The sequence below is a fragment of the Hyperolius riggenbachi genome, chromosome 8 (genome assembly GCF_040937935.1).
Source record: "Hyperolius riggenbachi isolate aHypRig1 chromosome 8, aHypRig1.pri, whole genome shotgun sequence".
Classification (NCBI taxonomy): Eukaryota; Metazoa; Chordata; class Amphibia; order Anura; family Hyperoliidae; genus Hyperolius; species Hyperolius riggenbachi.
In genome coordinates this window covers 240,078,591-240,093,982 of record NC_090653.1, presented here as the reverse complement: position 1 = coordinate 240,093,982, position 15,392 = coordinate 240,078,591, and the positions used below count along the sequence as shown (strand labels likewise).

At 44.9% G+C, this 15,392-nt stretch overlaps 1 protein-coding gene across 6 annotated transcripts in view; it reads left to right on the top strand.

Annotated features, from left to right (window-relative positions):
* Nucleotides 1-15,392, top strand: part of COL27A1 (collagen type XXVII alpha 1 chain) — a 728,465-nt gene that overhangs the window by 696,368 nt on the left and 16,705 nt on the right. For all 6 annotated transcript variants that reach the window (XM_068248437.1, XM_068248438.1, XM_068248436.1 and 3 more), the window contains 4 exons: nt 2,988-3,014; nt 12,470-12,523; nt 13,243-13,411; nt 14,157-14,266. In XM_068248437.1, coding sequence (XP_068104538.1) covers nt 2,988-3,014; nt 12,470-12,523; nt 13,243-13,411; nt 14,157-14,266 — 360 coding nt within the window. The remainder of the gene's footprint in view (nt 1-2,987; nt 3,015-12,469; nt 12,524-13,242; nt 13,412-14,156; nt 14,267-15,392) is intronic.

The following is a 15,392-nucleotide window of genomic DNA, read 5'->3' as shown; positions in this document are numbered from 1 at the left end:
TTGCACATATCATTTGCATAAGTCAGCAATAAAAACCTCTAACGTGAACAAGAATTGCATGAAGAGTGAGAGTAAGGGGAGGAATAAGAGGGATGCCCCAGGTGAACCTAATAGAAAAACCAACCAGGAAAATACAGTGCAATGGAAGACTTGGCTGAAGAAAAACTGCCCAGCAAAGAGTAAAGTGAAAGAACGAGTGTCCCAGTGCAGGAGAATTGCGGGGGAAAGCCTGCAATAAAGGGCAGAAGAGGGAGGTAGGTAGGAGGTGGGTAAAGAGCTTACCGGGTAAAACTGGACAAACTGTGCAGCGTGCCGCCCGACACCATCGCAATCCGTCGCTACACAGCGGCTTCTTCTGGGCATCCACTATTGTGGTTAGGTCCTGTATTATATTTACCTATATTTCATCATTTATATAGAGCTCTCCGTGTGCATCTAGACAGAACTTTTATTACTAGTTTACTTGAATTTATTGCATATTGTTGCGTGCCACCCCATATTTGGTTTTTAATGGTTTTTATATTCTCTTAGTGACTTTTTGGTACTTAATAAAGATGGAATTGAATTTTCACTTATTTGAGTAGTGCGGTTTTGTACAGACTTGCTTGTCTTTTTGAGAATATTTGTATTTATTGAATCTGTTTCTGCACACTCCCCCCCCCCCCCCCCCCCCCCCCAACAGTTTGGTTGAAAAAAGACATTTGTCTTCTAAATCCAACCATAATGAAAAACAATATTTACTTGTTTTATTAAATTGTACCAGAAATGGTTCATTAGTGCTTATCTATACATACCCAGGGCTTCCTCCAGCCCCATGAACAGTCCCTTGCCATCCTCCTCGGCCCCTCCGTTAAGCCGCTATGACTCCCGGCAATCTGGGCAGTCACAGCCTTATGTGCATGCTTGGCCGTGCACGCATCCCACTGGGCAGGCGCAGAGCACTCCAGGGGGCCTGCGCAGCCGAGCTGCGCATGTGCAGAAGACCTCCACAGGTGGCGTCTGACCAGATTAACGGCAGTCGTGGCGCCAGAACAGAGGGGCCGAGCAGGACAGCAAAGGACTCAGCGCTGCCCATGGGGCTGGAGGAAGCCCCGGGTAAGTATAAATTAAGCCTAGTGTACCATCTCTGGTACACTTTAAGCCTCTTTCTCTCCTGCACACATATCCCAAGCAGGGGAAGGGTAACAGTTTTTTTAGGATTACTGCTATTCAAAGCACATATAGAAGTGATAATTACTACTATAGTACTATAGTAGAACTACTATAGTACCAATTAAGCAGTAATGCAGTGGCCAGAGGAGCCCAGTGCAGTCACAGCCTCTGCATCCTGTACTGTAATGCCACCATGGGTGATACATGGAGATCTCTGGGGATGCCTTATGCTGGGCATACATGGGTCGATCCGGCAGCCGATGAGCCGTCGGATCGACCCCTGCCGGCACTCTTTATCAGCCGCTCGATTCCCCGCTATTGTCCGCCGGCGGGGATTGAGCAGGGAATCTATCCGGCAGGTCATCGGACCTGTCGGATATTATCAATCGAGCCATCAGGCTTGATTGATAAGGCTTCACAACTCCTGTGTATGCCCAGCATTAGTTAGTTACTTAGTAAGTAACCTAACACCGACATTGAACAGCAAGGATAAATAGAGACTAACCAGGGAAAATGATTTATAGACTATATTATGCAAAGGGCTTCTACAGCTGTATTACATTCCTACCACTAATTATGTGGTTTAACAATGTCAGCTGAAGAGGGATCATCACACAGCAATTGAGGTTGGAAGGCAATAAACGCTCCACAGAAGTCGTGTTATTGCCCCTTGTCCTTGTGGCTCTGAGTAATAATAGGCTTTCCATGTTGTGGTGCTGAAATTCAGGCTTTCAATGTCAAACCATGTCTGAAGTGTAACCTTGTAGCTGAGTGTTATGGGATGCGAGTGCATCAGCTTCCTGCAGCTCTGCACAACATATAATGGCCCTGAACTCAGCTGGCAGAGGAGCATCCCAGCGTAATCCATCAGAAAACAGATGTGTTAAACATTTCTCACCTTCTCCAGTGTAATGGATCAGTGTCGTCCAGGAAGTAATGAGCAACTCTTAATAATGTATGCTAAGGTTCTGTCTGCTATAGGAAATACATGGCAAACCGAGCTGACGTGTTCATCTGTTTTTCACGTAGTCACCTGCACCGTTTTCCACCTGAGCGTTACGGACGAGCTCAGCTCGTCCAGTAACGTCGCGGTGGATTGCTCAGGCCCTGGTGGGCTGATTTGCATATTTTTTTTTTCAAACACGCAGCTAGCACTTTGCTAGCTGCGTGTTTGTTCCGATCACTGCCGATCCGCCGCGAAAGAGGGCCCCCTCCCACAGACCCCTTGCGCAGCCTGGCCAATTACCGCCAGGCTGCGCTATGGTGTGGATCGGGACTCCCCCTGCCATCAATGACGTCATTCCGATCGTCGCCATGGCGACGGGGGAAGCCCATACAGGAAATCCGGTTCAGAACGGAATTTCCTGTTGGGTATGATCATCACTGGCGATCAGAGGGGTGGGAGGGATGCCGCAGGGAGGGGGGGAATCATGTAGCTAGCGCTAGGCTAGCTACATGATAAAAAAAAAAAATAGGTAAAAATAAACCTCCCGCGGCCGTGCGCCGCCAATAATCAGAATGCTAGGGAGGTTAAAGGAAACCTGAGACGGGATACAAAAAGTATACATACCCGGGGCTTCCTCCAGCGCCCTTCAGGCTGGCCAACTGGATCCTCCGCTAGCTGCCCTGGTAATTCCTCCAGTCCATAGTAAGCATGCCCGGCTGTGCGTTCCCCTTTTTGCTCCCGACGTTATTTATTATTTAACTTGTGAACCGTACTGGGAAACTGGGGCTAATATACTGACCTGAGGACCCTGTTAGTGGATGAAAATAAAATGTAATAAAGCTGATTATTGCTACCATTGCTCATGCTTTTTTCCTGTCATTTTTTACAGGGACCACCAGTCTTCTTGGAAGCACTTGTAAGTTGTTAGAAACCTCTGTCTGCATAAATGTACTAAATGTTTTATATTGTTCATTTGCGTTAATGGGATTGTGTTGAAGGAGCACTAGTAAAATGTTGTGTAATTCTATACTAAAAACAAAGAAAAGAGAAAACTTTTCCATAGATACAGCCAGAAATGGAAGCTAAATGTTGTTAGTGCAGATTAAAATGATGAAAGTGCTTACTGCTGATTGGTTATTGCATTTTGCTTATTTTTCCGTTCTAGGAGAACTCCGGGCAAAATCAATAATTATACCTTTTTCTAAATATAGAACACATACCCACTCTGAGCTATTAATCATTGTAGTGCGGTTGTTCTAGATCAGGGTTGTTAAATCTAATACAATGTCGGAGGAAATTGAACATTGGGACCAAGTCGCGGGCCTACCTCAATGTCTAGTTGCCAAATCCTGCACTTATAATGTTCCCTGATGTCTAATGCCCCCCACCCATAAAGTTCCTTGGTGCTTAGTGGCCCCCTGCCTTTCCTATACAGTTTCCTGGTGTTTAGTACTTTCCCCCTCCCCCAAATGGCTTCCCTGGTGATCTAGGGCTTCACCTCCAATATAGCTTCCCTGGTGGTCTAGAGTGGGCCAAACATAATGCAAAGTGGGGAAACCACTTGATGGCCAAACTTGATGGCTCTGTGGGCCAGATTTGGCCCATGTTCTAGATCATAATAAAGAAAAATAACTGGCACACCACGCAGTTGAAATGCTTGATTAATAATTGTATTGTAAGCATGAAAAAGTTTGCGCATCAGATACAGAAAAATGGGCTTATCCAACAATTGAATAGCCCTAATGTGGCACAATGTATAACACAATACACACTACAGGCAGTTACAACACAGGCAATTACAGTGAAAGGGATCAAAGAAACAAACAATCCAATGCATATGAACTAACTGCTGCCTAACAAAACAAATGAATGTCAGTGGCGAGTGTCAGCCCAGCGGCTGACTACACTAAGGCATAAATGGCAGCATTAGATTGAGAACAAGGATTGTGCAAGATATATAGTAAATTACCCTGACAGCGCTGTTTCGCCGAATGCTTTATCAAAGGGTAGGATTAGGGTCCCCAAGGAGTGCTGTACCGTTCAGGCGGAAAACCGCCGTTTAAATAGCAGTGTGCACCTTTAGCAGCCATGGCAGACACCGTGGGCCGGCCCATTGACGTCAATGACGTCACGCGGCTTCCTGCCGCGGCGTCATTACGTCACATCCGATCCCTTTACACTGGGAATGGACGCTGCCAGCCAGGCAGGGCTAGCAATTGCCAGCCACAGCATGGACGGCCTGCGCCCCTTATCCCAATGGTGGGATCAGGTATTGCAGTTAAGGAACATGATAGGGAAACCTCATAAGCAATATGCATAAACTGTTTAAACTGCAACATATAGCGGTGTCCGGCTTGTCTTGAGGGAAATATCGGTGTCTGGTCATGGAAGCTTTATACATCTAGAATAGAAAGAGAAAGATGCAGATTAAAAACAAGTATATCAACCATGACAATTGGGGAACTTAAAAGAAAGCCCATAAGAGCTGGGACATGATTAATGGTAATGGCAGGGATCACTGTGGGCAAATTAATCCGTATCACACAGAGTATCAAGGGCGGCCACCCCAGCCTCAAAACACACACTGGCAATACCTAGAAGGGGTTATTATGAGAAGTCCCCAAAAAAAGGAAACACTGAGCGAACAAAATTTAATACAAAACTGGGTCATATCAGAAAAAAGCGGTGCATGAGAAAAAAGTTTTTTCCAAAAAGAAAAAACTACAAAAAATGTCAGGATAATTCAACGTGTAAAGGGTGCCAGGCTAACATCCTCGTTCATGCCCATGGGCGTCTTACTTTGTAATTTGTATATCCAGAAAAGTTCACGTTGAAGGAGTTTGAGTTCTAAGTCCCCACCCCTATATGATGGATTCACAAGTTCCAACACCCTAAATCTTAACTGGGATACACTGTGACCTGCTGAGATGAAGTGTTTCGCAACCGGTGAGTCTAGATCAACACATCTTATATTACTCCGATGTTCGCTAATGCGAGTCCTAATATCACGTGTGGTTTGTCCCACATAAACTTTACCGCACGGGCAATTCAAGCAATATACCACGTTTTTTGAGGAGCAATTGGCAAAATCATTCAAAAATATGGCTTTACCAGTTTGAGGATGGGGGAATGATGCACCACGTCTCACAAAACCACATTGGACACAGTGTCCACAGGGGAACATACCCTTGGGTCGTGCTAAATTTGATAGCCAATTACCTTGAATGGTGTTGGGATTTTTCATCATTCCCCCATCCTCAAACTGGTAAAGCCATATTTTTGAATGATTTTGCCAATTGCTCCTCAAAAAACGTGGTATATTGCTTGAATTGCCCGTGCGGTAAAGTTTATGTGGGACAAACCACACGTGATATTAGGACTCGCATTAGCGAACATCGGAGTAATATAAGATGTGTTGATCTAGACTCACCGGTTGCGAAACACTTCATCTCAGCAGGTCACAGTGTATCCCAGTTAAGATTTAGGGTGTTGGAACTTGTGAATCCATCATATAGGGGTGGGGACTTAGAACTCAAACTCCTTCAACGTGAACTTTTCTGGATATACAAATTACAAAGTAAGACGCCCATGGGCATGAACGAGGATGTTAGCCTGGCACCCTTTACACGTTGAATTATCCTGACATTTTTTGTAGTTTTTTCTTTTTGGAAAAAACTTTTTTCTCATGCACCGCTTTTTTCTGATATGACCCAGTTTTGTATTAAATTTTGTTCGCTCAGTGTTTCCTTTTTTTGGGGACTTCTCATAATAACCCCTTCTAGGTATTGCCAGTGTGTGTTTTGAGGCTGGGGTGGCCGCCCTTGATACTCTGTGTGATACGGATTAATTTGCCCACAGTGATCCCTGCCATTACCATTAATCATGTCCCAGCTCTTATGGGCTTTCTTTTAAGTTCCCCAATTGTCATGGTTGATATACTTGTTTTTAATCTGCATCTTTCTCTTTCTATTCTAGATGTATAAAGCTTCCATGACCAGACACCGATATTTCCCTCAAGACAAGCCGGACACCGCTATATGTTGCAGTTTAAACAGTTTATGCATATTGCTTATGAGGTTTCCCTATCATGTTCCTTAACTGCAATACCTGATCCCACCATTGGGATAAGGGGCGCAGGCCGTCCATGCTGTGGCTGGCAATTGCTAGCCCTGCCTGGCTGGCAGCGTCCATTCCCAGTGTAAAGGGATCGGATGTGACGTAATGACGCCGCGGCAGGAAGCCGCGTGACGTCATTGACGTCAATGGGCCGGCCCACGGTGTCTGGCATGGCTGCTAAAGGTGCACACTGCTATTTAAACGGCGGTTTTCCGCCTGAACGGTACAGCACTCCTTGGGGACCCTAATCCTACCCTTTGATAAAGCATTCGGCGAAACAGCGCTGTCAGGGTAATTTACTATATATCTTGCACAATCCTTGTTCTCAATCTAATGCTGCCATTTATGCCTTAGTGTAGTCAGCCGCTGGGCTGACACTCGCCACTGACATTCATTTGTTTTGTTAGGCAGCAGTTAGTTCATATGCATTGGATTGTTTGTTTCTTTGATCCCTTTCACTGTAATTGCCTGTGTTGTAACTGCCTGTAGTGTGTATTGTGTTATACATTGTGCCACATTAGGGCTATTCAATTGTTGGATAAGCCCATTTTTCTGTATCTGATGCGCAAACTTTTTCATGCTTACAATACAATTATTAATCAAGCATTTCAACTGCGTGGTGTGCCAGTTATTTTTCTTTATTAGGATTTTGTAAGACCTAGTGATAGGTCTGGTTTACTGACTGAACACCCTTCTGTATTATATGTACATGTGTTTTTTGATGGTGTGCATACCGATATTTATTTAATGTTTCCATGTTCTAGATCATACATGTCAAACTCTGGTCTACGGGACAAATCTGGCCCCCGGAGCTATCAAATTTGCCCAGCAAGTGGTTTCCCCACTTTGCATTATAATTGGCACACTCTAAACGCTAAATTGGAGGTGAAACCCTAGATCACCAGGGAAGCCATATGGGAGAAGGAGATGGAAACACACTAGTCACCAGGGGACGGTTTAGGGGAGGGGGACCATTAGACACCAGAGAAATGTATAGGGGAGGGGGGCCACTACACATCAGGAAACCTTATAGGGCAGGGAGAGGACCACTAGACACCAGCGAACAGTATAGGGGAGGGAGGACCACTAGGAACTGTATAGGGGAGAAAGGGAGGGCTATTAGACTCCAGGGAACTTTATAAGGGAGGGAGGCCAATAGACATTGAGGTTGGCCCGTGACTTGGTCCCAGTGTTCAATTTTGTCCCACTTTGTATTTGAGGTTTAACAACTCTGTTCTGGAGCATGAAGCTCACTGAAATTTTATGCTAGGTACACACTATACAATTATGCTAGGTACACACTATACAATTTTCTGGCAGATTTACCTGCCAGATTGATTTTTTTCCAGCATGTCCGATCTGAATTTTGATAGATTTTCCGATCGATTTCCATAGAAGTGAACGGAAATCGATAGGAAAAACGATCGGAAAATCAATCAAATTCAGATCGGATATGCTGGAAAAAAATATCTGGCAGGTAAATCTGCCAGAAAATTGTATTGTTTGTGCCTGGTATAAGTACTGTATGTGTGCTTAGCAGACTGAAGAGAGATCCATTAAAAACATAGTCACCTCTCCACATTTGCAAAGCAGTTTAATTAGGAACAACAACATCGGCAGAGATATCAGTCTATGATTGTGGTAGGGATTTGATCGTGAGCTCCTCTGATGCAACCAAGTAAAGCACTACGGAAGATGTTGGCACTATACAGTATATTCAATCAATAAGGCTAATAGATTTTGGATTTATTATCTGTTTATTAAAGCAAATCTGTAGTGTGGTATAAAAGTCAGATACTTACCTTTAGGCCTGGAACCCACTGAAATCAGCAAACTCGAAACGCAACCGCTAGCGTTTTGTCTGAGCAGTTTGCAGGCGGATTCATGCGCGTTTTCGGTCGCGTTTTGCAACATTGTATTTTTTTGCTCAGCGGTTGCGTAGCGTTTCGCGTTTTTATCCTGATTGGTCCTGTGAATTATTTTTCATTTTGTTACAGTGTGCTGAACCGCAAAACGCTAGCAAAACCGCTCAGTTTAGGTTTTGCTGAGCGTTTCAACACTTTACATTGAAGCGCTAACGCTCCCAAAATGCTGCACGTCCTGCGTTTGCGTTTTTGGGAAACGCAAACGCTCCTGTGGATGTTGCCCCATCCATTAACATTAGCCCAGCGTTTTGGCAAAGTGCTAGCGTATCGCAGCGCTGCCAAAACGCTGCCAAAAGCGCTCCTGTGGGTTCCAGCCATTAGAGAGGGAAGGCCTTGGATTCTATAGAGCCTTCCCATCCTCTCTCGGTGTTCTGGTTCACCCACTGTCCGAGGTTCGAATTTGCCGCCTCCAGGAGCCCTTGGAAGTCTTTATGAGTGCTTGTGCCCCAAGTGCTAGAAGCTGCCTGTCTTCAGAAGCACTCATGGACAGGAGTGTCCCTGAAGGCGTATATATGACCATTTGGTCAAATACATGCAACAAGGGTGACAGCACTTGGAAGAGGGCCAAGGCAGGACAGGGAAGGCTCTATAGGATCCAGAGTCTTCTTTCTCCATAGGTATTTACCTAGCTTTTCTTTTTCTTTCTTCAGTTTTACTTTAAAGTGATCCTGAGCCGCAGCTCAGGATCAGAATGAGATACGTACCTTAAAGGGAAGGTATGGGCTAAATAATAATAATTAAAAAAAAGATCTACTTACACGGGGCTTCCTCCAGCCCCTGGCAAGCCGATCTGTTTGGCGGCGAGGGACATATCGGCTGCCAGGGGCTGGAGGAAGCCCCGGGTAATTAGATTGTTTTTATTTAGCTCAGACCTTCCCTTTAAAGGATACCACTACTGACAAAAAGGAAGGTGCGGTGGCTAGGGAAGGAAAATTAGATACTTACACGCCAGTCTTATCTAATAGATTCAGTTGAAGAAGTTGAAGAGAAAATCGGCACTAGATGTGGACCTGGCAGGTCAGGAGATACAGGTGCAGTAGGGCAATCGTGCCTCCAGCAGATAATGACATCAAATGAAGGAAAAAGGAAAAAAAGGGGTTTCTCTGGGCACCAATTGCGGAAAAAAGTCACCTTTAATGATTACTCCCGACACCTTCTAACAATCATGCACAAAATCTAGCCTTACAGCTGTTTCACGGGATAACCCGCTTCTTCAGAGGCAGCAGATAGACCATACACTTTCAGTCTATACACTTTCTAATGTTTACAAAGTGTATTATACAGGCTGCCTCCTGCCCTGGTGGTCCCAATGTCCGAGGGACCACCAGGGCAGGCTGCAGCCACCCTATGTCGCACCCAAGCACACTGATTTCCCCCCCCCCCCCCCGCCCCAGATCGCCCACAGCACCCCTCAGACCGACCCCCCCCTGCCCACCCCCCAGACCCCTGTTTGCACCCAATCACCCCCCTAATCACCCATCAATCACTCCCTGTCACTATCTGTCAACGCTATTTTTTTTATCCCCCCTCCTGCCCCCTGCCCCCTCCTGATCACCCCCCCCCCCACCCCTCTGATTCTCCCAAGACCACCCCCCCCCCCCCCTGTGTACTGTATGCATCTATCCCCCTGATCACCTGTCAATCACCCATCAATCACCCCCTGTCACTGCCACCCATCAATCAGCCCCTAACCTGCCCCTTGCGGGCAATCTGATCACCCACCCACACCAATAGATCGCCCGCAGATCCGACGTCAGATCACCTGACGTCAGACACACCCAAGTGCAGTGTTTACATCTGTTTTCTACCCTAAACCCCCACTAATTACCTATCAATCACCCCCTATCACCACCTGTCACTGTTACCCATCAGATCAGACCCTAATCTGCCCCTTGCGGGCACCCAATCACCCGCCTACACACTCAGATTGCCCTCAGACCCCCCTTATCAATTCGCCAGTGCAATATTTACATCTGTTCTTCCCTGCAATAACCCACTGATCACCTGTCAATCACCCATCAATCACCCCCTGTCACTGCCACCCATCAATCACCCCCTGTCACTGCTACCTATCAGATTAGACCCCTATCTGCCCCTAGGGCACTCAATCACCCGCCCACACCCTCAGAACGCCCTCAGACCCCAGCCCTGATCACCTCGCCAGTGCATTGCTTGCATATATTCCCCCCTCTAATCACACCTTGAGACACCCATCAATCACCTCCTGTCACCCCCTAGCACACCTACCCATCAGATCAGGCCCTAATTTGCCCCGTGTGGGCTCCTGATCACTCGGCCAAACCCTCAAATCCCCCTCAGACCCCCTTCCGATCACCTCCCTAGTGCATTGATTGCATCTATTTTCCCCTCCAACCACCCCGAGACACCCATCAATCACCTCCTGTCACCCCCCTAGCACTCCTATCCATCAGATCAGGCCCAATACAACCTGTCATCTAAAAGGCCGCCCTGCTTATGACCGGTTTCACAAAATTCGCCCCCTCATAGACCACCTGTCATCAAAATATGCAGATGCTTATACCCCTGAACAGTCATTTTGAGACATTTGGTTTCCAGACTACTCACGGTTTTGGGCCCGTAAAATGCCAGGGCGGTATAGGAACCCCACAAGTGACCCCATTTTAGAAAAAAGACACCCCAATGTATTCTGTTAGGTGTATGACGAGTTCATAGAAGATTTTATTTTTTGTCAAAAGTTAGCGGAAATTGATTTTTATTGTTTTTTTTTCACAAAGTGTCATTTTTCACTAACTTGTGACAAAAAATAAAATCTTCTATGAACTCGCCATACACCTAACGGAATTCCTTGGGGTGTCTTCTTTCTAAAATGGGGTCACGTGTGGGGTTCCTATACTGCCCTGGCATTTTAGGGGCCCTAAACCGTGAGGAGTAGTCTAGAAAACAAATGCCTCAAAATGACCTGTGAATAGGACGTTGGGCCCCTTAGCGCACCTAGGCTGCAAAAAAGTGTCACACATGTGGTACCGCCGTACTCAGGAAAAGTAGTATAATGTGTTTTGGGGTGTATTTTTACACATACCCATGCTGGGTGGGAGAAATCTCTCTGTAAATGGACAATTGTGTGTAAAAAAAAAATCAAACAATTATCATTTACAGAGATATTTCTCCCACCCAGCATGGGTATGTGTAAAAATACACCCCAAAACACATTATACTACTTTTCCTGAGTACGGCGGTACCACATGTGTGACACTTTTTTGCAGCCTAACTGCGCTAAGGGGCCCAAAGTCCAATGAGCACCTTTAGGCTTTACAGGGGTGCTTACAATTTAGCACCCCCCAAAATGTCAGGATAGTAAACACACCCCACAAATGACCCCATTTTGGAAAGTAGACACTTCAAGGTATTCAGAGAGGGGCATGGTGAGTCCGTGGCAGATTTCATTTTTTGTTGTCGCAAGTTACAAGAAATGGAAACCTTTTTTTTTTGTCACAATGTGTCATTTTCCGCTTACTTGTGACAAAAAATATCTTCTATAAACTCACTATGCCTCTCAGTGAATACTGTGGGATGTCTTCTTTCCAAAATGGGGTCATTTGGGGGGTATTTATACTATCCTGGAATTCTAGCCCCTCATGAACATGACAGGGGGTCAGAAAAGTCAGAGATGTTGGAAAATGGGAAAATTCACTTTTTGCACCATATTTTGTAAACGCTATAACTTTTACCCAAACCAATAAATATAGGCTGAATGAGTTTTTTTTATCAAGAACATGTTTGTTTACATTTTTCGTGCTGCATGTATACAGAAATTTTACTTTATTTGAAAAATGTCAGCACAGAAAGTTAAAAAAATCATTTTTTTGAAAAAATTCATGTCTTTTTTGATGAATATAATAAAAAGTAAAAATCGCAGCAGCAATCAAATAGCACCAAAAGAAAGCTTTATTAGTGACAAGAAAAGGAGCCAAAATTCATTTAGGTGGTAGGTTGTATGAGCGAGCAATAAACCGTGAAAGCTGCAGTGGTCTGAATGGAAAAAAAGTGCCTGGTCCTTAAGGGGGGTAAAGCCCACGGTCCTCAAGTGGTTAAAATAATACCACATGTGCCTCATTTAGTAGAAAAGTGGTGGTGCAGTCTCCACAACTACACTGGACAAATATATTCGTCCAGTTAGGCTTCAGAAGAGTTAACTTTAGGTTTGCCTGAGGTAAAATGTTTCCTGAATACTACATGCCTCATCACCATGGTGATAACTCTAGAAACGTTATTAAAGACAGGAGATAAGCTTAGTGAATTGAGGCCAAATTGTCTTAAGCTAATATTTAATATGTTTTCTTGTTTGCAGAAAGCAGAAGACTTCAATGAAAATTTCCAAGCCCTTATGGACTCCAATGGAGCGGTACTTTCATGTTTTCTGATTGCTGAATAATGATACACTGTTGATGCAGCTGTACAGCATTCCATACTACATCATATTTCACGGCATTCACACAGAAAGCAATTACACAAGGGGCCATGGGAGAGGGGATATAATTATATTAGTTTATATAGCGCTTTTCTCCCGTTGGACTCAAAGCACTTGAGAACTGCAGCCACGCCACTAAGGCAGGCTCAATAGACCATCTTGGAGTGTCAGGGAGTCTTGCTCTGGAACTCCTCCCTAAATAGTTAACTAGCCGCAGCCAATATTCTGACTCTGGTCCCATGTCAAAGGTGGTGTCTTTACAGTTTACTATCCAGTCCACTATCGTTACCACAGTATAGGTGTGCCGAATGTAGGTGGAGATATGGCGATACAACGTCACCCCTCCCCCCCATAAGAGTGGAGGGAATATGTGGATTTCGGCTGTGTCATGTCGGCTCTGTGACAGGCAAGCTAAAGGGAAATACTGACAGTCATTTCTTTAGCAGTATTACTTTTGCAGCCATGACATTAGAGTTGTGCCACTGCTGAGGAACCATACAGAGCCTGGTCAAAGTGGCATTTCTCCACTAGGTGCAAGGCAGGTTAAGGGAGGCAAACAAAAGAGTTGCCTAAGGAAGCAATAGGTGTAAATGCGTTGTTTGCCATGGTTGGCTGTTATAAACTTTAATGACTAAGAATACTTTTATTTTTAGTCCTACCGGAGTATGGACTTCATGCTGGTGGATCACGGAGGACAGATCTTCAAGACCCTACACTACCTCAGTAGCCTCATCCAAAGCATAAAGAACCCTCTGGGCACAAAAGACAACCCTGCCCGCATCTGTCGAGATCTAATGAACTGCCAACAAAAGATGGGAGATGGTAAGGAAACAAGGCACATTACATAGCACAATAACCTGCAAAGGGCAATGCATGTGGATTGACACCTGGCAAATAGCCTGGGGGGGGGATCGTATAGCTGTGCAGGTGTCATAAACATGTCTGTGCGTGGCCTGAGTGGGCTCTTTTCCCACTTCATGGGGGGGGGGGGGCAAAATACTGCCACTGCAATTACTAGTAGGAGGAAGAGAGGGGTGGGGGAAGTCTGCTGCAGCATAGTTAGGAGAGAGAGACTCCCCGGCTTTAAGTTAGGGACTTTAGGTCTGACTTGCATATAAGGCAACCCCTATGTTTTGTCAGCCCTACCTTTCCCGACTTATTTATTTGCTTACCATATATTCTTGGCTATGTCTCACCTAGCAGAGACTGCTATGCCCATGCAGACTTTAGTAGCATCTGAGTGGATGAAGAAACCTATTCCAGCTTCCACAACCCATAGAGCGATGATTGTTCTCCTAGGTAAATAGTGTAGGCGAATAGGGAAGCCGGTATATATTGCTGAATGGGTTGTGGGAGCTGCACCTGAGAGGGTTGTCTCCATCGTCTCAGATAGACACTGAGAGTGCTTCAGACCTGGTACCTGTACAGGCATACTGACCTCTATTTTTGAGTAAGAACTTTCCTTATCACTTTTTGGCTGCTTATACATGTAAAGTCTATGTGCACACACATGCCCTATCAAAACCACCTCAGAATTTGGCCTGGCCTTATATACTTGTCTCAACAGGCACTTACTGGATTGACCCGAATGTTGGCTGTTCTTCTGACACAATTGAGGTCACCTGTAACTTCACACAAGGTGGTCAGACATGTCTGAGGCCCTTAACTACATCAAAGGTAAGAAGTCCTTGTCTATCCAACCAACCCACCCTTCAATGATTTTTTACTGATACATTCTTCATGTCAGTGCTATATTTTATGTAGGAATATTTTATTAGTAGATTATCTGCATAGAATTTGAATGTTTATCATGTGTGATTTTTCAGTGTTTTTAGTTCTTTAGTTACACTTGAAGCCACTGTTGAGAAATTTACAAAATAAAACTGCTCTCCACATCTTTGACTAGGGATGATGAATGAGATGCAATTATTTCCGAGATCATTCAGGGGTATGTAAATTTGTATGTACATTTATGCAGCTTGAAATGGACCAATCAAGTCCCACCAAGGTTTAAATCTATTGGTCCATTTTCAAGCTGCATATATTTGCATCAATATTTCCATAATCCTGCATAAACTCAGAAATATTTGCATCTCATTAAAGTCAACCTTAACCAAGCTAAAAAAAAAAAAAAAAAAAAGTTTCACTTACCTGGGGCTTTCACCAGCCCCCTGCAGACGTTCTGTGCCCACACATGGACAAACCAGTCCTCCAATCCCTGCAGTCAGCCTGTTTTGTTTGCAGCCCTGGCCGCATGCGTCTTTGTGCGCAACTTCAATCATGCTCCCGCCACTGTCCTGCACAGTACGAGAAATCTAGTAGACGGGAACACAACTGGCCAGTCGCTGAAAACAAAACTGGCTGATTGTGGGTGATCAGAGGATTGGTTTGTCCTGGCGCGGTCACATGATGTCTGCAGGGGGCTTTTTAATTTGTTAAGGTTTACTTTAATCATCTCTATCCCCCATACTCACCAGGCAGATGATTTCTATGTTTAAAGAAGGTTTCTTGTAACTCCTGCATTCACCTTTGGTCAGTCCTCCTCAGAGTGGACAGCCAGGCTCACCCCTGCACTTGCTTGGGGGACTGTCCATCCGGAGTACACTGTTCCCTGACTATACCATCAACTTTAAGGCTGGTACACACCATGCAATTTCCCATCAGTTAGATGGGTCGATTGATAATTTTCTATTGTTTTTCTGATCACTACTATGCAAATCGATCAGAAAAACGATCGGAAATCAGATCGGACCTGTCGGAAATGATCTATTCCACCCATCTATCTGACAGGATATTGCATGGT